Here is a 23,749-nt window from a genome sequence, read left to right on the forward strand (position 1 = left end):
CGGTGTCTCCAGAAAGTGTCTGTGAAGTTGTAGGAAAACGTACCCTACAGATAATATGTCATATCTTTTTGAAAATGGCTATTTTGAGTGGAAGCGGAAACACTTTTGGAACCTGTTTCTTTAAATGCAAATGAGGGACGGAAGCAGCTTCACGGCTAGTACCTGCTAAAAGCACCTGTTTTGGTTAAGATTATCATGTTTATCGCGTTTATGTCGTGCATTTTAAACCATGTTAGTTCTGATACGGATACATCTGAAGGACACGGCTGTCACAGCACGTGAGTACCAAAATAAATTCTCATTCATGCACGTTTTCGTTAAAAACAGACGAGTCACCGTCGGCTACGTCTGTGAAGGTAAACAGAAATCACGTTTATTTATATCTGTGTGGCAGCAGCAGTAAATAAATCTATGCTAGCGTGTATTAAGTGCAATTTTAACTGGCTACTTGTACTTTTACTTGATTATATGTACTTTTTTACGCCTTACAATTTTGTTTAAAAAGTTTTTATTTAATCATAAGCGCATTAAATATGGTAAACGTAAGCTCAAATGGCGCAGGCTTGAACGATCCTTGTTTTCACGGATCAAGCACACATACACATTTCTTCAGATAAACGTCTGGTTTATGTAGCTCACCATCAAATCCGATAAAGCACGGTTGTTGAGGTAGCATAGTTGTGTTTTCACCCAAAAAAACATTTTTACACTGATTCATTAACAGGTGTTGTATGACTTGGTGTAGTTTTTGAAGTGTCATTTTTGGATGTTATAGATTGATTGTTTAGATTGTAATTTGTGTTCATCTGATAAATGAAAGTCATTTAATTCTTATCGCTGGACCAGATATATGTGTTTGACCTGTGTCATTGCATTTTATTTAGTACTTGTACTTTTTAAACTTTTTAACTACAGTATTTTAAGTAGTTTTTTTTTTTTTACTTTCAAGTATGTTTTTGGCCAATATCAGACGCGCTTATCAAAAAGCTTACTAAAACAATTTTTACAGTATTTTTATTTTTTATTATTTTTAGTTTTCCTGGTTGGTAGATGCACTGATGATCTGATGATAGCACTTAAAACCTGGAAGAATCTGAATCTCATTATATGCATCCTTTAAATATCATATATATATATATATATATATATATATATATATATATATATATATATATATATATATATATATATATATTAAATGTCCTTCCTATACAAACAGAGCTGGGTAGTACTTACCAATAGTAGTTCATTACTGATTACAGTAACTGTAGTTAGCAACGGTTACTCATTATAGGTTATGTATTCAGATTTTTTTATATTTATTTTTTTATTTAATTTGTACCATATTGAGATAAAAAAAAAATAATAATTTTAACCCCCTGGGGTCTGCAAATGCATAAACGCATTATTAAATGCATTAAACCATGCGTTACAAACTTGCTTTAATACATGGTCTAATTGCCAGAGAGTTTGCTTTTTTTCACCCATTCAAAAGCTTGGTTTGAAAACTTACTTGCATGGCTACTCTATTCTGTGAATATGGTCGTGTGACATAATATGTAATCCGTAAAAAGCAACCGTAATCTGATTATGATCTGATTATTATAAAATGCGATACACTTTTATTGCAAGTACTTGATTTATGTGATCTTGACATTTACACACATAAGTAACTCAATGTATATGAAATACTATAACATTTAATTGGGAGCTTTAGACGAAGTAGGCTAATTCTAAAATGTACATTAGAATATTGAACCTAAGACTTCACCTAAATTTGATATTAAGGAGCTTTTGCTTATTTTGGCAAACCACAAAAGGTTGTCTTCTATGGAAAAGGTAGTGGATGGATGGATGGAATCGCTTCGAGCTTTCCAAGAAGGCTTTCGAATACAAACTTTTGAGAAAGATGGAGCAAAAATTGAAAAAGGCTGCCGTGCGTCAACACACACGCTCTTCTTCAGAGCTGCACGTCTTCATCAAATTAACGCTCCTTCTGAGAGTTTGACGGGCCTGAGATGCCCCTAAAACTTTCAGACTAAAGACTGGAGTCCAACTTTTATCAGCGTTTGGAAGGATCACAGACAAGAGAGTTCAGTGAGAGTGTGAGTTTCTTTCATCTCGTGGTGTCGGAGCCAAAAAACAGGCTGCTGATTAGGCAGGGAATAAAAATTGAGTTAAAAACAAGCATTGCGGGCTTCGTCTCTCTCTCTCTCTGACCTAGAATATCGCCAATGGCTATCAAACGCAAGGCCGCTAGTCGTTGGTCATTTCAAGCTGTTAAGTTTCATCCGCCCTCCTCCTTTTGAAGATCTCCGTTTCGAGACCAACGATTCTTCGGATTGAAGTGGCGAGTGGAAACGCACCCCGAGTTTATTGGAAGTGGACCATGCGGGAGTTACACAAAGCAGCCACCTCGCCTTCAAAGGGCACTCGGACCAAATCTAGGACAGAGATTAAGCGCTGTCTCTGTGAGATATAGCGGGACTTTTCAGCATGAGTAATAGGGTGGAGAAGCTCGCTGATTTACGCCACACTGGGGGCCAAGCAAATTGTTTAAGATGGAAAAGGCTAGACGGCCACGACTTGGGCTCCAGATAAAGATAAAATATCTGCAGATAGCTGTACATTTACAAGGGTGTTTTAATGTAGAGCCATGTATGTTTGAAGGGAGGCCTCCGCTTGATTTCTAAATGATTTTTTTTTTAGAATCAGAGGGAATTTTTAACCGCGAGGGAAAACTCAACCTGTTGGCTGATCTGCAAGAGCTTGCGTTTTGGTTTTAGGTTTTGATGAAAGGTTTTGATCCACTTTAAGTGTTGGCTGCTGTGTATAATAATTTTTTAAATGCAAGTGAAGAAAATGTATGAAAATGAATGGAACACAGTTTGTCGATGTTATTTAAATGAACTAAAAAGAAACTAGACTTGTCTTGTTGTCCAGTGAAAATTTCTAAAGACTCTTGCATTGATATTTAAAAAAACAAAAAAAAATTGTTTGCAATTATTTGCAAAAACGAAGACATTTTCAAAAAGACATGTATTTTCATTGTGCATTTCAGTTAATCTTAATCAAAGGGCAGTTGGGTTATTTTAATTAGGTTAAAATATAACTAAAAAATATAGCTAACTCGCACGGTAAAACCATAACTGTTATAAATTAAAAAAAAACTGAGTTATCTGTTTTTTGTAAATAAACTCTTCATTTACTCACAGTAAAAAATGACTTAATTATTCATTACTTATAAGCAAAAGTCTTGCTTTATGAGAAACTGATCCAAAATAAGTATCAAAATTAAGTGAGTTTATAATTTAAAAAAAAGTAGTTTAAATAAGTTTTCATTCCCATAGACAGATTATTTTTCCTTAAGCATAAACTCACTTAATTTTGTTGTGTATATATATATATATAATAGAACCTTAAAAAGTTAATTCATATCAGACTTGGTACTTCACATTTCATCAAATTAATGCCGAGAGTTTAATTATGAAAAAAAAACAACAATGACTGTCAATAACAGATATATTTGACAAACATACAAATAAAGCTCATTTAAAAAAACATGTCCATCCAAATACATTTCACATTTCTTTCCGTTACTTATAGTTAAAAGAGTCACGTTCCCTTGAACAGAATTTTGCCTGTTTAGTATTTTTTTTTTTTTTTTTGGTGTTGGCTGAGGATCGAAACTAATATTTACAACTTGACCACAACCTCTCAGCCACATAACCAGTGTGACCTACTCATAAATTAACTGGTCAAAGTGGATTTTTACAAACAGCACGGATGAGCACTTCAGTGGAGAGAGTTTCACAATTCCAGATACAACATGCCAAGGACGGATGGAGTTTGGATGATTTTACAAGGAAAGAAAAAAAAACAAAAAACTGTTACTTTTTAATTTACAACAAACAAAATAAATTACTCTAAAAACTACCTCATTAACTGTTAGCTACATAACATTTCACATCCCGAATCTCCAAATCGTATTAAAGTCGGAAGGTTTCCTCACCGGAAACATACTTTTCTGCTGAAGCCACTGTAATAATTAGGGCCTGTAGTGCGCTGCCTCTAGGGGGCGCTGCACATGCAGATAAAGAGTGTCGTCTTGTCTCGTCCTGCCATATTCCAAACCGTAACCTGAACTGATATAAAGGAAAACAGCTGCAGTTAATGCTTTGGGATGGGGTCGCGCCAGACGTGGCTCAGATGGCCAGCTGTAGCTTGGTCAGGTTCCTCTGGTGCATGTTGTGGTGCCGGACGAGCTCATCAGACCTGGCGAACTTCTTCTGACAGTTGGGCCATCTGCAGTTGAAGGGCTTCTCACCTGAGAGAGATAAACGGGACATAGGCGTTAGGAGGAAATCGACGATAAAAGAAATAAGGAAAATCTACCTTGTTGAATTATATTGAGGTCACCTAGGAGCAGTGGTTCTCAACTGGTGGGAAGTTGCTGGTATTTTGCAAATTAAGTGCAAAAAATAAATGTAATTAACCGCATAACTGTTTGTAGGATAATAAATAATAATAAAATAAATGCAATTTAAATAATTTATTACATTTAAAAATGTTTCCGTGTTTAAGGCTGCACGTTCGATCAGTCTTTATCGGAAATTGACTGAAATTCATGTCACTTGGTGAATGCTGTTGAAATTAGATGCACAAAAGCATGAAAAATCATTCAAAGCTCAAAACATTTAGAAATCGATTTAGCATACACTTGTTCATATGCAGTTATTGATCCTGTAATTTATCTCTGTTTTTAGGACATTTTTATTTTCTTTGTATTTTAAGAACTTGTTTAATTTCTGCTTTTTAAGTAATATGACTATGATTGGACTAAAACAATAAAACAATGAATATTTCACTATTAATAATCATTACTATTGTTATTTATACAAAGCTTGTTTTGTGATCCGCTATATTTCTATTTATTTCTTTGTTTTATTTATATATTATATTTATCAATGATATATATTTAGTATTCAAGCATATTAATATATAAGTATTTTCTGATCTTTTGCATTAATGCATTAATTCGGTCACTTTAACTATGAATAGTATAGTGTAGTGTGTTTTTCTCTGGAACAGGAAAATCGAAAAAATATTTAAGAATGGTAACAGATTCATTTAAAAAAAAAAAATCGGGAAATAAAAATCTCTCTAGTTAAGAACCACTGCAGTCACCTGATTTCTCTGTGTGCTCTTTTCAATACAAGGTGAAACGTAATGCTAAGGAAAAGTGACCTCTTAACCTTTAATTATCCATCAGAGAGTGGAAAGAGAGGAGCGAATCATGAAAAAATGAAAAGGTTTACGCACTTGTTTTACCTGTATGTGTCCGGGTGTGGGTCTTAAGGTGGTCTGACCGTGAGAACTTTCTCTGACAGGTTTCACACTGGAATGGCTTAACGCCTACACACACACAGGAACACACAAGTGTGGTCACGCACACACACACAAGGAGAGGACGAGTACAGGCTACAGTAGAGAGGCCATGCCAAAATGTGTCAGAGGGAAAAAAAACACTCTTGTATTAAGTATGTGAGACCAACGTCCGAAGAGAGTCCTAGCAATACATCGGCAAACACTGCTAAATCATAAAAACAGTGAAAATGAACATGTACATTTAGGTGACTTTACGTCGACAACTGTAGACCGTTTTATCACGTTTTTGTAGAAGATGTAAAGAATTTGCATTGTTTATGTATTTAGGGCCCTTTAAAACTTTAGCATACATTTATAATGAGTACATACTACAAAATTATTATACCAAATATATACGTGTGTGCAACCTGAATGTAATATTTTAGCTTAAGTTTAAATTATTGACAATTAAATGTATGTGTGTGTATATATATTTATTTGGTTACTTAAGTGTACATTTTTCAATGAAATATTTTTCATAGTTACCTTCTATTGTGAAATATGACTGAAGTGTACTGCCAAATGTACTAACAAACATTTATAATAAACTTAAATTTTCTGTCATGTAATTACATATATTTTGATGATAATGTTGCAGTTTAGTACATTTAAGATGTATTTGTTTTAAATGTGATGTTGAATAAATCTACAGTTTGAAATTATACTACTACTTCACATGTGCTTTAGTATGTTAGTCAACATATTACAATAAGTGCACTTCTTAACAGCATGATATATGTGTGTGTGTGTGTGTGTGTGTGTGTGAGAGTGTGAGTGTGTGTCATACTTTTAAATTAAACCTCTAGGTAAGTTCTTGCTAAGTGAGCTTAGTAAAATTGCACTTAAAGGGATAGTTCCCCCCCAAATAAAAAAACTCTCATGATTTACTCACTCTCAAGCTTTCTTCTTTCAGACGAATGCAATCAGAGTTAATATTATATTTTTAATAGATAATGTTCTGGCTCTTCAAAGCGTTATAATGGAAGTGAATTGGGGTTTAATTGAATTGGGTCTTTCATAAAAATGACTTCACATGGATCCAGAGGATTAGTGAAGGCCTTCTGAAGTAAATGGTACGTTTGTGTAAGAATAATATCCATTTTTTAAACATTTTATAAAGCCATTTCATGGAGCCATTTTCTCTGTACAGCACTAAGCAGAGGCTACAAATTATGGTTTCAATATGGGTGATTTTCTTACACAAAGCTGGTGCTGTGTGGAGCACTTTTTATGATGGATAATCAAAATCTTCAAAAATTGTATCCCCATTCAATGCCATTACAAATCCCAGACTAGCTAGGACATTTTTAATATAACATAACATTAATATAATATAAACATATTCACCTCAAGGATGACTTATGGGTGAGAAAATCAAGAAGCATGCTAGGAAGGTGTACTCTCTTGAATGACCTTCTATTTAGCTAATGTTATGTTTTTTGCAAGTACAGCATTTTAAAATTTGAAATTTGAAGTACACTGTAAGTGTACATTTGGCTTTTTCACAAAGAGTCTAGATCTGAAAGTCCCCCTCGCCAAATAGTTTAATATGCTAGCAAAGAAAGTAGTACAGGAAAACAGGAGAAGGAGAGAAAATAAAGGACAGGCTCAAACCTGTGTGTCTCCTCTGGTGTCTTTTAAGCTGGTCTGATCTGGAGAACCTGCGACCACAGTCTGTGAAGTCACACTGATAGGGTTTCTCCCCTATGAGTTTAACACAACCAGACGCGTTAATGCTAATCTTAGCATTCGTGCTAATGGTATCTGTTTATTTGTGAGTTGTCTTACCTGTATGTTTACGGCTGTGCATCTGTAAGTGAGATAGTTTAAAGTATCTTTTGTTGCAGCCTGGGTAGGCGCACATGAACGGCCTTTTTTCGTTGGTTTCGGATGAACGCACAATGGCGGGTGTAATGCCCGGTACTCTCCGCACATCCTGTGAGAAAGTCAAAAACATTCAGGTCATGCTACAGCAAACACTGTGCGGCGAACAAGACGTCCAAACTCGGTGTCCGTGGGGAAAACTGCTAATGATTAGCATGTCCAATCGGTTCATTACTGCAGAATTAGCTGTGAAATGATCATTCAGATTTCCCTGCGCTACTGATATGAGCTCTAACTGTGAACGGTTAGTCACGGACGTTAGGCAGACCCTATTTCGCTGCTTCACTCCCCCCCGTTCCTCCCGTTTCCCTCATTTGCCCACTGCTAAAGCCCATCTGCTCTTAATTAACTGGCGCTTAGCATAATGACGTTTCTGTACGCTGGCACGGTAATGAAAGAGTGTTAAGTGTTATTGATAAGTAAATTACTGAAACTGTTCTACGGCTGTAGTGCCAGACTTATATATTGACCCCACGGGGATGATAACACAGCAGGCTAGGCAGTACAGCTCAGCGCCGAGCATGCTGTGTTTGATTTGTATGTGACAGTTAAATTCAGATTCACTGTCTGCAACCATAAATTTTAACTAATGTTTTGCATGCATTTTCATACATATCTATCTATCTATCTATATGTACTTCTGTCTGTCTATCATCTATCTACATATGTGAGTTTTCTGTCTATCTGTCTATCTATCTGTCTGTCTGTCTGTCTGTCTATCTACCTACATGTGACAGTATTCTATCTACATGTGACCGTTTTCTATCTATCTATCTATCTATCTATCCATCTATCTATCTATCCATCTATCCATCTATCTATCTATCTATCCATCTATCTATCTATCCATCTATCCATCTATATGTACTTCTATCTGTCTATCATCTATCTACATATGTGAGTTTTCTATCTATCTATATATCTCTACCTATCTATCTACATGTGACAGTTTTCTATCTGTCTATCATCTATCTACATATGTGAGTTTTCTATCTATCTCTATCTATCTATCTCTATCTATTTATCTGTCTCTATCTATTTACATGGGACAGTTTTCTGTCTATCTATCTATCTATCTATCTTGCAAGTTGACAAGTCATTCTAAGTTGCCCATCATGCATTTATACAATGAAGAGGGAACGAATAAACAGAGACGTGAAGAAAGGCATCCCATTTTGAGCGAGAGCAGCTCTGGAGTATCTCTTCTTTTACAGCTTTAAGGCCGCTGACAGACATTAATTAAGAGCTAATGATTTATATGCATGAGCAGCAGGCAACTGGAAACTGCAGCTTTACAGCTAATGGACTTTTTTTAAGTGATTCCTCTTCGCTTTTCATCCTGAAATGCCTTTCAGATCTCTCAACTATTCTGGCAGGGGCCTGCTTCCTCTCGCATAGCGTTCTCATTGCGTCAGATGGTTTTCTTCAGCACCTCTTTTTAAATTACATTTGTCTATTTTTTTTATTAGTTATTTAAGGCACTGTATCATACTTTTAAATCTCAGGTTTTTCATTTCTTTTTGGATTATACATCATTTTAGCAAATCGTATAATCAACCTTTGGATTAAGGGTTGTGTGTGAGGTGTTTGTCAGTGTCAGTGTGTCTTTGTACGCCGCGGCCTGACCTTGGCCCGGTGTGAGCACGTCCCAAGAGCACAAAGAATCTTAGCATGTCCTGTGAGTGAACTCAAATGAGCTGTGAGCAAGAGATACTGACCTGAAGGCCTCTGAAGACACCGTGGGTGTGGATGCGGTACTGCGTGCTGCAGCTGTAGACCATGGGTGTGCTGGGGTCACTCTCATAGCCTCCTGCATGGCTGTTTGTGATTAAACAGGAGAATATTTCGTTAATGATTGAAAAAAGGAAGCTTTATCCAAAATATATATATTTATATAGTGCATATAAAAAACAAGTCTTGTTTTAGATATTTTTACTCAAAAATAAAACTGAAATACTGGTTATTTTTTAATATATATTAAATGAACAAAGTTTAAAAATGTATTGCGCTACTGATATAGTACTATAACTACAATAAAACATGTCTGTTGATGCATGTTAAACATCAACAACTGTTCGCAAAATGTAATTCTACTTCATGACTTCGCAACAGCAGATCCTTCCTAAATCTCTCCGTGCATTATTTCACAAAGTTTGGATGACACAGAGGGCATTGCTAGCCATAAAATACACACAGAGTCATGTCTTTGTAACTCATCTTGGCATTGGGGCAAATTGCTCCCCGTTTCAAAGAGCAATATTTTTGCCCTAAACATTTGAGGTAGGGCCAGTCAGAGAGATGAATGGGGAATGTATGGTCTTGCTCACTGTTGAACTTCTGCCTGAACCTCAGCGGTATGGCTTTTTACGTCACGCTGTAAATACACGTTTCTCAAGACGATTCTACACCATGTTTCTCCGCTCTGGAGAAAAGACCACACATTACGGAAACTGTTTTTCGTTACTGTGCTGATCGTTCTCAAAATTTCATGAATTTAGCTCCAGGTTCTCTTTGTCTGACCAGCCAGACAGAAAAGACAGTCCAAAACAGCATCCTGCAGTAAATCTTCTCACAGTTCATTCATTCACCCAAGCCGAGCCACCTTGGGCTTGTGACAGGCATGGGATTTGGAGGTATGTGAAGAGCTATAGGTAGTTGGACGTGTATAGGAATGATTAAGTTTGGCTTGAGGAGCCACAGCAACGCTTCCTTGGCAGCCCCCTTGAGATCGATCAGCGTGTCTGATTTTTCCTCAACTGAAACCAGCCCCGTCCCTCTCATTTATCAGCATATGAATCATTCCGTCACCCAGGCCTCCTCAGACTCTTTCGGGGAGGCTGGGGAGAGGTCACAGCCTTCTCCTCGCCTGGCCGAATGCGACTGTGGATTCTCGCTCCGGTCCCAGGGGGAGTAGAGGCTGTCCCATTGTGCACTGATGCACTTCCACCTCCCCCCCTGCGCGGCTCCCTTCCTCCCAGCGGGCCGGCGCTCGGCCTGGTCAAGGCTGAGGTGCCACTGGCAGAAATATATGGCAGGATATGGTTCTCTAGCCAGACAAAACAGAGGCTTATTCTGTATGTGCACACTCAACTCTCTGGCACAAACAGAAAGATGAAGAAAGTTGTGGAGAAAAGATTTTTTGATCGTGTGAATCTGGTCCAACTTGAGTTTTTCAATGTTAAATATGCAGACACGACAGTAAGTACTTCTACAGGTTGATTTTGCCGAAAAGTGAACAACCGCAAAACGGATCTTATGAGAAAACTAGTATTTTATTTTATTTTTTTTATATTCTTTTTTTCGAACTGCCCATATTATGGATTTAATTTTTTAGTTTATATAGTTATTGTCTCTCAAAAGAAATAGTCGACTCTGAATCACTGAGTTGTTTTTTTTTAAACAAATCCCAAGCCTTTTCATGTTGACTTCAAAATGAAATATTTCCCATCCATGTGCTACATGCACAGACTTGCACGGATAGAGAAAACTTGGCTAATTCGTACAACCTCATTTGTATGAATTCATTTGTATTTTAAAGTTTCCAATTCATATGTATTTGTACAAATAACCCAAATACACCCGACCCCGCTCCTAAACCTTCCCGTCACTGGGGTTTAGACAAATCATACAAAATCGTGTGAGGTGAGGCGAATTTGTACGAATTAGCCACCTCGTAAAATACATACGATTTGGTCATGAGACCGTTGGAAACCTTGATCTCCCTCTCTTTCTTTCTAGTGTTGTACTATTTGCAATGAATATGGTTTTCTGACAGCCGTGGCAATGTCCGTAAAAGAAACCCAAACAATTGTGGTTTGCGCACGTAACCCAACTTGAATTCAGACTTAATATCAAGCCCTCGCAGTAATTTAAATTCCCAATTTATTTTCCCAGCGCAAGTACCAGCTTAAATGAAGCACTTTTTAAGTCCCTCTCTTTTCATAGCTGAAACAAATGAGTGCTTATTCATATCACAGAAGAATTTCCTACATGACAGGAGCGGGTCACGTCGACCTACCTCTTTATAGTGGACGCCAGAGGGTTGACGGGATTCCACGCCATGCATTCCAACTGTGACGCCATTTGATATAAATTATCACTGCTGGGATAGAAAATAACAGAAATAATATTTAAGAATATATATATATACGCGTACAGTACTTTTCTGTACTACACGCACTCTTAATCTTAAAAAACAGCAACCACTGTTAGATGTAAAGAATGTGTGAATGAAAAATAGCCCTTTTGACAAAGGCATCCTGGGTAACAGCGAATGAATGTGTCATATGTGCAAAAAAAAGGAGGATACCCGCACCAGGGGTGATCAGTTAATCAGGTCATCCCTCTGACCAAAAACCTGCCATACGTTATTAAAAGCCTGTCTGTAGGGCTATTAGTTACCCTGCCAGGTGCTCACCCAAACACATAGTTTGGATTTATCTACAGCAACTCTGACATCATAGTGTTTCATCATAGACAGGCAACAGCGTAAGGCCGTATGAACTGGTACCTGGTACTGCGCTTGCTTCACTGCCGTTCACTGAATTGAAATGAGAACGATAGAATGATAACTTAGTTTAGTCAATTTAATTTGAATCATTTGTCAGTGGCGCATTTCTGCATGTCAATCAGTAGTATTTGGGGCATAATGTTGGTTACAACTCATAAAATAAGATTCAGCTAAAAATCTCATGAATTTGCACCAGAGAGGTCGTATGAATTCCCGCTTCGTAAAATATGTACAAAAATTGCATTAACACTTTTCAATAACGATGCATTAAATTTATCAAAAGTGAAAGTTGACATTTAAAATGTTACAAAATATATATTTTTTTAAATAAATGTTGTTCTTTTAAACTTTCGGATCATAAAGGAATCTTTTTTAAACATTAGCAATAATAAAAGTAAAATTGTCTTAAGCATCAACATTTTATCATATATTAAAATAGAAAACAGTTATTCTGAATTATAATAATATTTAACAATTTTACTGTATCTTAAATCAAATAAAAGCATAAGAGATCTCTTTAAAAAAATCATTAAAATATCTTACCGACCCTAAACTTTTGAACAGTACTGCATATTTTTAATGCATTACAAATATAATTCAGAATATGTATTAAACATTAAAACATTTATTTATCAACAGTAATTACAGCATAATTTTGGTTACCGCAAAAATACATTTAAAATGATTTTTCTTGCATTAAGAGCAATTTTTTCACAATAAAATAATTTTAATGTCAGATGCTTTTCTAAAAAGAATCTGGTGTAACTTTAAAATGACTATTACTGAGGCAAACCTTAAACTTCACTGTTTTCAAAAGCCACAAGATGAACCGTACAAACACTTCGTAAAGTTATATCCCATTTATGAATTACTGCCTTACAATTAAACCTTAAACCTTAAAAAGACAGTACAAATTGATTCACACAGCTTTGCAGCTCAAGAATTAATGTGAGCGCTTGTATAAAGTGAACCTTGAATTCATGGGGCGGAAAAAAACAAAGTAACAGTTTGTTCAAAGATATAATATGTGGTCTGGTAAGCTCCCCCGTTCAGCTTTGCTCCGCGAACATGGTCTGGATCTTAGTTTTTCATTTTTGACGCACCAGACGCAGATGCAGGAAGCCTGTAGATTGTGAACCGTTTACATTTTCGTACACTGCATCTGCTTTCGAGATTAGCACCGACCTTATTCCACTTTAAAAATCTGGACATGTTTTTATTCCAGCCACCTCGTGCTACCTAAAAAAGCGCTTTAAGCGGAGGCCTGTGTAAATACGGGGCTGTAGGTACCAGGCATTTGATTTGAAGAGCAGCATAGCGCTCTGATTTGAGGATTCACAGCCGCCTCGCTGTTTATTACAGCGCCGAGAAGCTGCAGTTCGACCTGAGTCAAAGTCCTCTTATCATCCCAATTCTGTTATTTTGAATCTTTATGTTCCCTCTGCGCTGGAAAAACAACATGGCGAAAGCATCCGAGGAATGCGAGATCATTTCGGGGCTGTAGTACTCGCGCTTTTAGCCGAAGTTGCGAAGGGAATTCCACCGAGAACAGTTAACCACTTATCAGAACGAAAGAATTCAGAGCTGGTCTGAAAGTGCAAACGGCTGGTGGATTAAAGCGTTTATCTTGGCGTAGTACACAATGCTGTTCAGCACTTGACCTTTATTAAGCATGTTTGACAGAACCCAGCTTTAATTTCAATCGCATTATACCAATTTGCATTTTATTTGACTTTATTTTATATCGATGAAATCTGGAATTTGTAACCGTAAATCTGAGAATAGTTTTTTTGTTTGTTCAAATTGTGGTATTGGAGATTACATTACGGTTTGGGGTCAGTTTTTTTTATTCTTGGAAATCGATTTAAAGGGACACATTATATTTGTCACATTTAAGTGACGCTAGATGCATTTATAAAGATTTCTATTTCAAATATCTTTCCTTTTATTATTGATATTCGTCAAAGAACCTTGAAACCAAACTTATTTTTTAACATTAATAATAATGCAAGTTTCTTAACCAGCAAATGTTGATGGATCACGTGACACTGAAGACTGGATTAATGACGCCCAAATATTCTGCTTCGCATCACAGCAATAAATTACATTTTTAAAAATATGAATTGAAAACAGTTGAATTCTAATAATATTTCACAGCGTTACTCTTTTTAATGTGTATTGATTAAATAAATGCACCGCAAAAAAACAAACATGCATAAATCCTAGTGTATATTTTTATTTTTTTTAATTTTTATTTAAGTACCGAACTTCATCCGAACATCCTGTGCCTCCTTTTCCTCCTCTTGTTACCTAACTTTCGCACTTCCTCTACGTGCTCCGTGGCAGCTTGACTTTTTGGATCCGCCATAATAACAGATTTTGACACGTCTCTGATTGTTGCACAGGCCTGGTTATTGAACAGAGCTGGATTTGAACTTCCTGCACCCCGTCTGTCCTGACAACTATCAGTTGTACTGTCTGTAGCCCGTCTGGACGATTTCTTTTTTTTTTTTTTTTTTTTTTTAGAATTCGGTGGCCATGTGCATGACTTTCTCTTTTCATATCTCACTTCCTTCGTATCTTTTTGGAACATTACATTTTGCGAAGTCTGTTTTTGGGTTAAGGAAGCATTTAAAAAAACTTCTGTAGCGGCAATGATCTGAGTGTCTTGAGGAGAGAGAGAGTGTAACGTGTTTCAGAAGGCCTTGAGATGTTATGGGTGATGGATAGGACTGGAGCTGTACCTGTTGTATGGGTTCCTCAGGAGAAGAGCCTGACTTCCTGTACAGCTGTCAGAGGGAGTGTGGCAGCCGTACACCGGAGGAGGAACAGGATACTGCTGCTCACCTGAAATGCAACAGAAATATAAACGAAAAGCCTTTGATAGCGTTTATTTCTGGCATTGTTTTGATTTCTAAGATCTAAGATACGAGGCATCGACAATATCTCTGTATTGCCAAAAAAATTTAATTGATATATTTTATATAACTATAGATAATTTTTACATTTATATAAAGTAAATAATATGACTAATATTATTATAAGCACATTATTTTTACAGAAATGTATATGATATACATTAACATAAAAAAGATACAATATAGAATATACATAAATATTGTAGAAATAACAAAAATACTAAAAATTAAAAATACAAAATATATTTATATGCCCCTCTGTCTTGTGCATTATTTAATTTAATGGCCTTTTTATTATTTGTCTTATTGTCATAAGTTTACATTTTATATATTGTTTTTAGTTTATTTGATCATTTTATATATATATATATATATATATATATATATATATATATATATATATATATATATATATATATATATATATATAAGTAAAGATAATTATATGTTCTTGTATATATTTTGATTGAATGTTTTTGGGGGTGTAATATTTTTCTTGTCATGGTGTTAAATGTATTAATGTAAATATATAAATATAATGTAATTAGAATTAAAAAATAAATATTTTCTTTTAATACTGTATCTGTTTTAATTGTTCTTATGTTATATATTCAAGCTATGTTTTAAATAAATCTGTTATTTTAAATGAACATGATTCAGGGCCCACGCAAGAGATGTTTTGAAGAATGTTTTTCCCCTTAATAACACGAAACGTGCTAATATCTCACCCCATCACTCTTCGCTTAACCACATTCGCGAATGTGTTTTAATAAATTTCGTTTTCAATAATTCTCCGCAGAGTTTAATTAACGGGGATGAGCATTTGCGCACTCTTGTTTGTCTTGAGTCCCTGATGGAAAATATCCGTGCCTGGATGCTCAGAGTATCATAACTTTGCTGTTCCAGCGAAACGCATGATCGAGCATGTGTGGCGTGGAGCGTCGTTACAAAGGGAATATGAGCGTGAGGGAGGGTTATGGAGACGCAGCCGAGTACACTTAGCAGTTATGAAAACAACAGGCTGACTTTCTTTGAAGCCATCAAGCACGCGGACCCCTCGCTCTCCGTTTCAAAGTGCAAATGAGGAATCGCTGCTTTGGCTCATCCGGCCCCCGTATTGTGAATGCGTCCCCTGGTAGTTCTAAACATTCCGAAAGGCATCTCGCATTGCCACAAGCGCAGAGACCTCAGGCAGAATTTACTGCGGCACAGTGAACACCAAATCGTCCGGTTAGCTGTTCGCTGATGTTTAACATTATGACGTGCGTAAGAGAAGAGAGGACTATGGGGGAAAAAAAAAAAAAAAAGTTTAGGCTGATTTACTGTTCGGCAACGGGACGTTTTGTGCAACTTGCCCCCTGAATGACATTACAGAGATCGCCCTGTAAGTGCAAAGAGCAAGGGCCAGATCTCAAACGCGCAGAAAGTGTTTAGAGATTAGAATCTCTTCCAATGTGTGTGCATTTGTACAAACACTATAAAATGTAATTTAGTGCATGGTGCGTGCTTTTACCCATGTTGCTTTGCTGCGTGATGGGGTCCTCGTGTTTGAAGGAGTGGTTGGGAAACTGCGAGGTGTGGTGGGAAGGTGTGTGTCCGTAGTTCGTGGCTCCATCGAAAGAAACCGCGCCGTAACCTGCGACAGATAATATGAATGAAGTCAGGAATATTGGACATGTATATATTTGAACAGTTCTCAGAAGTAATGTTTTTTTCATTGTGCATTCGAATTCATCTGTCAAACTGCAGTTGGGTTATTTTGACTAGGTAAAATAAAACTTTAAAAAGCGTAAAAAAACTAAAACATAACAATTAAAAAAACATGATTTTTGAAAATGTTAAACAAATGGTATCTGTTTTTGCAAATAAACTCTTCATAAATGGTGTGGTATATTTACACACATATATACATATACAGTCCTGGTATATTTGTAACAATATCCAAATACATTGAATGGGTCAAAATGATTTTTTTCAGGATAAAAGTCATTAGGATAGTAAGTAAAGATCATGTTCCATGAAGCTATTTTGTGCATTTCCTACCGTAAATATACCAAATGTCATTTTTGAGTAGTAATATTACACTTTATATATATATATATATATATATATATATATATATATATATATATATATATATATATATATATATATATATATATATATATATATATATAATACACACACACACAATTTAAATATTAATTTTGCACCATTTGTGTTTTATAAATTTTAGAATTTCCTAATTTTTCAGCATTTTCAATACTTTAAATATTTTTAGTTGAGATGGAAAACGCAGATCAAGTCATGAATATTTTAAATACATATTTAAAAATATTTTAGATCGTTATTGATCATTTCCGTTTTAAAAATTTCAAAATTGCCCAATTATTCGGTAAACCTCTAATATTTTAAATGTGCCAGAAAATGTGTTATTGAACAGCAAAACACAGCTACTCCCCAGATAACAGGAATATTGCTCCTTGGATCCTAATCAGCCCTCGGTTCCCCAGCGGGGGTGAGCGGACAAGCTGTGCGAGGAAAACAAACGCTGGCAGGACGGTGTAGCCCAGAGCCGACACCAGGTTTAGGGGGTGAATCATGCCTCGGCGTAACCCCAGGTCAGACGTAACATCGTAAATCACGGTCTCCCACCACCATCTTCATTAATTACAAGCCAACCACTTTCACCTCAGACAGAGAAAAACTCATTAAAGATGACCATTTCTCTTCCACCCTACCAGGTCTCAGCAAGAGTTTTAACCTGGGAGTCAGTGGAGAGCTGCAAGTGTGGCCTGATATTGCCAAGAGTGGCACTACCCACAATTAATTGTAACTTCAGATTCCCAAAATGCAATTTAGAACTAAATCGTATCGGATGTCGTCAGGGAGTGATAGTGTTTTTAAAAAATTCTCCAACGTCTGGCTTAACTGTTAATATTACTGATTATCTTATTTAATTACTGTTAACAGAGGAGGGCTAAAAGATACAAAATATGAATATTGAATAAAAATAAATAAATAAATACATTCATACTAAATAGCAAATGTTGTGAATTAAAATAGTTTGGAAGGACGGTAAAATAGTAATTTTGAAAGTTGTTTATTGATGGAAAAAATAGAGAGCGGTAGCACTTTACAATAAGGTGTCATTTTATTAACATTAGTATTAGTATTAAATATCACGAACAAACAATGGGAAATATTTCTTACACTATTTAGTGATCTTTCAGTCAATAACGTTTAGTTAATAAAAATACAGTAATTCATTGTCTATATTAGTGCGTTAACTAATGTTAACGAACACAACTTGTGAATTTAATAATGCATTGTTAAATGCTGAAAGTAATATTAATATTAATGAATGATGTTGGAGTATATTTCATTCTCAGTTTGTGTGAACTCATGTAGTTCTCGTTAACCAATAAACCTTACTGTAAAGTGTTACCAACATTTCTAATGTTCTTGTTGTGCTATCTGTTCCTGTTCATAATATCTTATACAGTCAAGTAATTTCAAAATAGACTGTGTTAATTAAATTTAATGGCTTTTTTTCAAATCTCCAACAATACGAGCACTAAATGACGACATTCATTAAAAAACACATTCATTAGTCGTTTTTACATTTAAAAAAAACAATATTAGCAGTTTTTCACTTTATTTAAAAAGATGCAGTGCGTCATCGTGAAAGGGAAGAAAAACATCTTTTCTTGCCTGACTGCAAAATCTTTATCATCCCATGAGTTGAAAAGCCCAAAGCCAGCAACCTCAAGTTTGTTAGACACTGACCCAGTAATGAGTCAGAGGCATTAAACGCCTGTGTGATGAGCTCTTCACAGCATATCTGTAAAATAACCTGGAACTGTTTCGAAAATACAGGAGCACTGAGATGTGTAATTACTCAAGGCAGACAAATGTGTGTGAGCTGATGGCCCTGATGATGGATAAATCACAGAATACGTTTAATATTCTATAACAAGCAAACTGCACAACTTCACATTCACATTAAAAAAGTCAAATATTAGATGATGATCAACTGTCTTAATAAGCAGCCCGCTTATTTGCTGAATCAAATGTGTTTTATTTAAAAATAATCGTATATGTAATTTATTTGATTTTAATACGAATATTATAAAAACATTTATAATTAGTCATTTAAAATGTTTTTTTGCCTAATCAATATTTCCGAACACTGTTGTCCTACTTTGACATTTCATCTAATTTATTAACAGTTCCTTTTAGGCCGATAGTCGTTTAAATTCGATTTCAACATGTTACGACTTCAATTTATGATCACAGCTAAAAATAAAGAGCAGAAACCTCTGAATTTCACTTTTAATTTTAAAAATTATTATTATTTATTTTTTTATTTTTTTAAAGAAATGCAACGTAAAAGCTGAGCTTTATTAAGCTTGATTTAAATGTATTTAACAGATAATAAATAAAATTGAAATAAAAATAATCTGTAAATTTATAGGCCCCATACACTCTTCTTTTTTTTCCCCGCAATGAGATCTACAAAGTACCTTTAAGTGAACAGTTCTTAAAACAATTTTTCTTAGTGTAATTAATATTTTAATCATCTTTTTTTCTCCACCATTAAGAACTTTTTGTGGAATGGAAAGCCCCATTAATGAACCATTACTATAAAGAACCTGTATTTTTAAAAGTCTACTATTAAAAATCTGATGCTTTTAACCTTAATAAATATTTAAATACGTATACCTTTCGATTTAACAACGGCTTGTCGTATTCAAGCATTTCAATGCAATGTCCCGAAGAAGCAAGAACAGGACAACAGCAACATCTAAAGCAGTTTCTCACCCTGATTCCTGGAGCTGGGCTGGCTGTCCATGCAGTTGGAGAGGTAAGGGCCATTGCTGAACATCCTGGGCTGACTGGCTGTAGGCTGGCTGGGTGTAGGGGCCCCGAAGGCTCCGTACCTGCAGGCCCCAGTGCCGGTGAACTGTCCGGAGAAGTGCACGGTAAAGGCGCTCAGCCCGCAGTGAGGGTCTTCGTGGGGGTCGGCCGTGCCCCAGCTGGGCTCCTGCTTGATGAAGGAGTGCGGGGCCAGCGAGCTGTAGGGAGCGCCGGTGTGAAAGTCCAGCATCGGAGCCCACTGCGGGGTGCTGCTCACCGGCAGGGCGCAGTTACCGTTCCCCCCGGGCAGCGGGGCCACGGGAGGCAGAAGAGTGTTGAGGTCGCGGACATCAGAACCCATTTTTCGGCTACTTAAAAAAAAACAGGCCCAGCTGAGAGACGTTTGAGTTCGGAGCTAAAATCCCAAAGTCAAGGTGTCATCGCTGAGTCAAGTTGGGACGCGGCCAGAAAAAGAGTGCAGCGGCTTTTTCGTTTTCAACCGGAATAGTCCATGTCACAATGGGAGAAAGCGAACGGGGGGCTCGGTTGGGACGTCCCAGCAGGGGCGAGCTCTCGCAGGCTCTCTGAATGGAGTGAGGAGAGAAGAAGAGATGTTCCTCCTTTCTTGTGCGTCTTGTTTTCTTTGGAGGCCCAGGAGCTCACACTTGGAGGAGTCGGGAGGAGGAGGAGGAGCCACGGCTAGTGAGGAAAGATGAGCGTAACACTTCATTCATTTACTTCTCCCTGTACAATACTCCTCCCTGTATTCTCATACGGCATGCTGGGAGTCTCAATAAACTGTGTGTGTTTGTGGGAGTCGGGCGGATGGATAACAATGATTCAGAGACTGGCTTTTTATGAGCTTTGAAACACATTTTAGCAGACACTGTAAAAGTGTTAATAAACGCACTTCAGCCCTTGCCGCGCGTGTACAGCTTCGAGGGCATGTCTGAGGTGGTTAAGAGGCGGAAATGCATTTCAATCTCGTTTTGAACGGCAATTTTTGACTTTGTTCGTGAAAGGACAGGCTTTTAGTTTAATTTATTGTTCTAACTCTATGCTTCGGTTAAACGGTCTTTAATTTTGTCGCAAGACTATATTTTGAGGCGCGTGACCTTACAGCCTAGTAATGACCGCGCGCGTATTTGCGCGCGCTTTATCATTAATATCCATCAAACTTAATGTTTTTTGTTCCTCTCTGTCTCGTTCATAATGCATAATATGCATTAAACAAATGCGGCTGCCTTTTTATATTTTAAGGCGTTTTATAAACCTGATTTTGAGCGTTATAAGAAATTCATGCATTGAAGGCAACTTATGAAGATTATTTACGAAGTGGATAGTTGTAACAATCTTTAAGAGAACGGAATTTGTTCATTACTAAGTTTTTTTTTTACTTTTTACTATTTATGGAAGTGCGGGAAAAAAGGCTAGATCACTCACTGCTCAATTTCTTTTTAAAAGCATTCAACGAGGATGTAATAAAAATAATAATACAAAATTATCGGTATTTAATGTTTTAAAAGGCTACCCAAGCGGACGTGTGTCAGCCCTTATATCTCCTATAATTTATCTACAGTTCGATTTTTTCCTTAATTTTTTTTTTAAATGAACTTAATGTAAAGACAAACTGTAAACAAAATAGATAGGCTAGTCTTATTTCTTCTTTTTAAATGATTAGACTTTTTTTCTCTTTTTTTTTTACAATTATTAATATTTCAGTTGTTTTTTATTATTATTTTAACGTATTCTATTATTCATAATGTTTCTCATTGCCTGATATTTATGAACCGAAAGAGCTGCATAATTAAATGAAACCGCTTGCTTTCTGATGATTCAACTCACTGCTAGCCAGAAAAATAAAGCTAGCCTTAAGGATCCATAATAACTGTTTTTAAGGGGAAAAAAGGCCGTTTGTTATCGAGTGAGGAGACTTATCTGCAGGTGCTGTTCACTCGAACGTTTGAACTGTTGGATAATTTAAAAACTAACGGATCGAGTAACGTTCTTTTTATTTAAATGGTAGAATGTCACAAGTGAAACGGAATCCGTCGGTCGTTATGCAAAGCAACGAGGAGCGTTTGATTTATCGAATCAGAAAGAAGTTCCGCGCAGGCAACGTCAGTTAAAGCGCGCGAAGCCTACAAAATGTACTGATGAAACGGTTTTCTCTTACAATTGGCGACAGTCAAGTAGGACGCTGAAAGGCCGATGAAAAATACGCGATGTTGCGACGAGGAGGGATGAGTCAATTATAACACTGCGCAATCTGCCGCGAGGAAGAGAGGACTTACACACCCCTACACACACTCCCTCAGCAAGGGCTGAGTTCCCGCTTAACCTCTGGCTCACTGTCTGGAAGAGAGTAATATTACTGGAGTCCGCGACTCCAGCCTGAGATGGACCTCATCTGGAAGTCCTCATGCCTTCAGGTTGGATATGTGAAAACAAACGAATCCTGTATTATATTGTTAGCACTTAGTCAATTTTTAGCTTTAACTTTTAAGCGGGGCCCGTGGACATCCATAACCATTTGCAGAAAACTTGCAACAACAATAATAGACAGTGACGAAGGTTTCGGTTCCACAGTGGTTCGGAAAAATATGGTGTGACACAACACACGCCCGACATCCAGACGCTTTTATGGTCCAAGATGAAACAATATAATGATGTATTAATAGAAGTATGGATAATTATTGTAAAATACTGGCAATTAGCGCATTTATCTGTAGAAGAACTAGGAAACGGGTTGGGGTCATAATCAAACATTGGTGAACGAAGTACACGCGTTAAAGTACAGATACCCTAATATGAATTATTAGGCATTAATGTATAGGCTAGGCCTACTCGCTTTCACTTTAAAAAATAATAATAATAATTTAGGAAATTAGTATGGCATCATTTATTATTTAACAACTGTGTACGCTGTATCCTACTGCCAATGATTTTAAATAAACTCGAATCCTAAGAATAAAACTTCGGTTTTACCGCCTCCGTTTCGAAAATGAATCATTCGGTTCTATTTGTTAACATGTTTGTAGAAAAGAATCGGCTCAAAAAAAGATTCGTTCAGGTTTCCGTTAATGAATCGCTCGTGTTTCTTCAGTTTTAAATATCGACGGCTGTAGCCTAATAATATATATAAAAAAATGGGAATTTACGGAAACGACTACTTCTGTATAAAATATAATCTATTCTTAAAAAAATAATCTATTCTTTATAAAAGTGAGTGTGTTTTTTACTTTACATATTTGATTCCTTGATGAAAATGTTGGCTGCTTTATTTTATCTCAGGGGGCAGCTGCTAGCGTTCTTGAACGTTTCTATTGTTTTGATGTATAAACCCTTTAAAGGTTATCTTTTCTGTTTCTAGTCTTGCCATCTGTTTTGCCTTCATAGCAACAGTTGCACACAAACATTGCAGACAACACTATATTGAAAATCTGAGAGGTGACGGTTGCTATAAACTTTACACTTTAAAAGAACAGGAAAAGAAATCACATAATGAATAATGTATTTCATTACACATAAACAATCACTTCCTCCCCTCGTTTTGTTAATCACAAATGTCTTAAACGAGTCTGTAAAGTCGACATTCAGTCGCTATGATCTCAGAAGCTTTCAAGGGGTCACGCTGCATCATATTTCGCTGCCAGTTTCGTACACGAAGGCCATCTCTTAACCAATTAACCGAGATCCGTCTTTATTTGTCAAACGTTTAGGCCTCAGTGTAGCCGGAAGCGTTGGCCAAGGAGCAGGACGTGGCTAAGCAGAGGCAGTTCTCATTAAATTGATGAGCTGAGATCTGGTCCTACTTCGCCATCTGGAATTGTAGTCTGGGGTTCTGCTGAAAGCTGCTGACCCAGGATTCAACTCTTCAACTCAGGGAAGAGGAGAGCAAGGAAAAGAAAAAGTCTGTCATGTCAGCAGAAGTCACTGTGTCAAAGTCCTTTATCTTGTCATCAAGCTGAAGAGCTTTGGAATAATGGCTTGGATTAAACTAGCTCTTTGGCAGCACCAGGAGGCAGAGATCCAAAGTAAAGGGTAGATGGAAGTTACCAATCTAGTCCCATGTACTCATCATTCCTAACGATCATTTGTGTTGTATTTTTATTTTGTTACTGTACTGTTAGGGGATAGTTAACCTAAA

General features: G+C 36.5%; 1 protein-coding gene across 4 annotated transcripts; it reads right to left on the reverse strand.

Annotated features, from left to right (window-relative positions):
- Window positions 1-3,456: 3,456 nt before the first annotated feature.
- Window positions 3,457-20,270, reverse strand: wt1a (WT1 transcription factor a). 4 transcript variants are annotated; one of them, XM_043227164.1, is made up of 9 exons: window positions 19,564-20,270; window positions 16,253-16,375; window positions 14,566-14,668; window positions 11,330-11,410; window positions 9,030-9,129; window positions 7,216-7,363; window positions 7,042-7,131; window positions 5,332-5,415; window positions 3,457-4,327 (listed from the first exon to the last, which is right to left on the reverse strand). In XM_043227164.1, exons 1-9 carry the CDS (start codon window positions 19,958-19,960, stop codon window positions 4,206-4,208), a joined length of 1,248 nt encoding a protein of 415 aa, XP_043083099.1. In that variant the 5' UTR covers window positions 19,961-20,270; the 3' UTR covers window positions 3,457-4,205. The 4 variants fall into 4 exon arrangements, with proteins under 4 accessions (XP_043083099.1, XP_043083097.1, XP_043083098.1 ...); XM_043227162.1 differs by having other exon boundaries at window positions 5,323-5,415; window positions 19,564-20,268; XM_043227163.1 differs by having other exon boundaries at window positions 11,330-11,413; window positions 19,564-20,268.
- Between the last annotated feature and the right edge of the window lie 3,479 nt (window positions 20,271-23,749).

This window comes from Puntigrus tetrazona, chromosome 25 (genome assembly GCF_018831695.1).
Source record: "Puntigrus tetrazona isolate hp1 chromosome 25, ASM1883169v1, whole genome shotgun sequence".
NCBI lineage: Eukaryota > Metazoa > Chordata > Actinopteri > Cypriniformes > Cyprinidae > Puntigrus > Puntigrus tetrazona.

Bases quoted from the DNA above. Each gene is read 5' to 3' on its own strand.
- wt1a (XM_043227161.1), bottom strand. From the start codon at position 19,960: ATGGGTTCTGATGTCCGCGACCTCAACACTCTTCTGCCTCCCGTGGCC. The intron at 7,364-9,029 runs GTCAGTATCTCT...ACTTTCTCACAG, and splicing joins GTGTCTTCAGAGGCCTTCAG to GATGTGCGGAGAGTACCGGG. The intron at 4,328-5,322 runs GTGCGTAAACCT...TATCTCTCTCAG, and splicing joins GACACATACAGGTAAAACAA to GTGAGAAGCCCTTCAACTGC.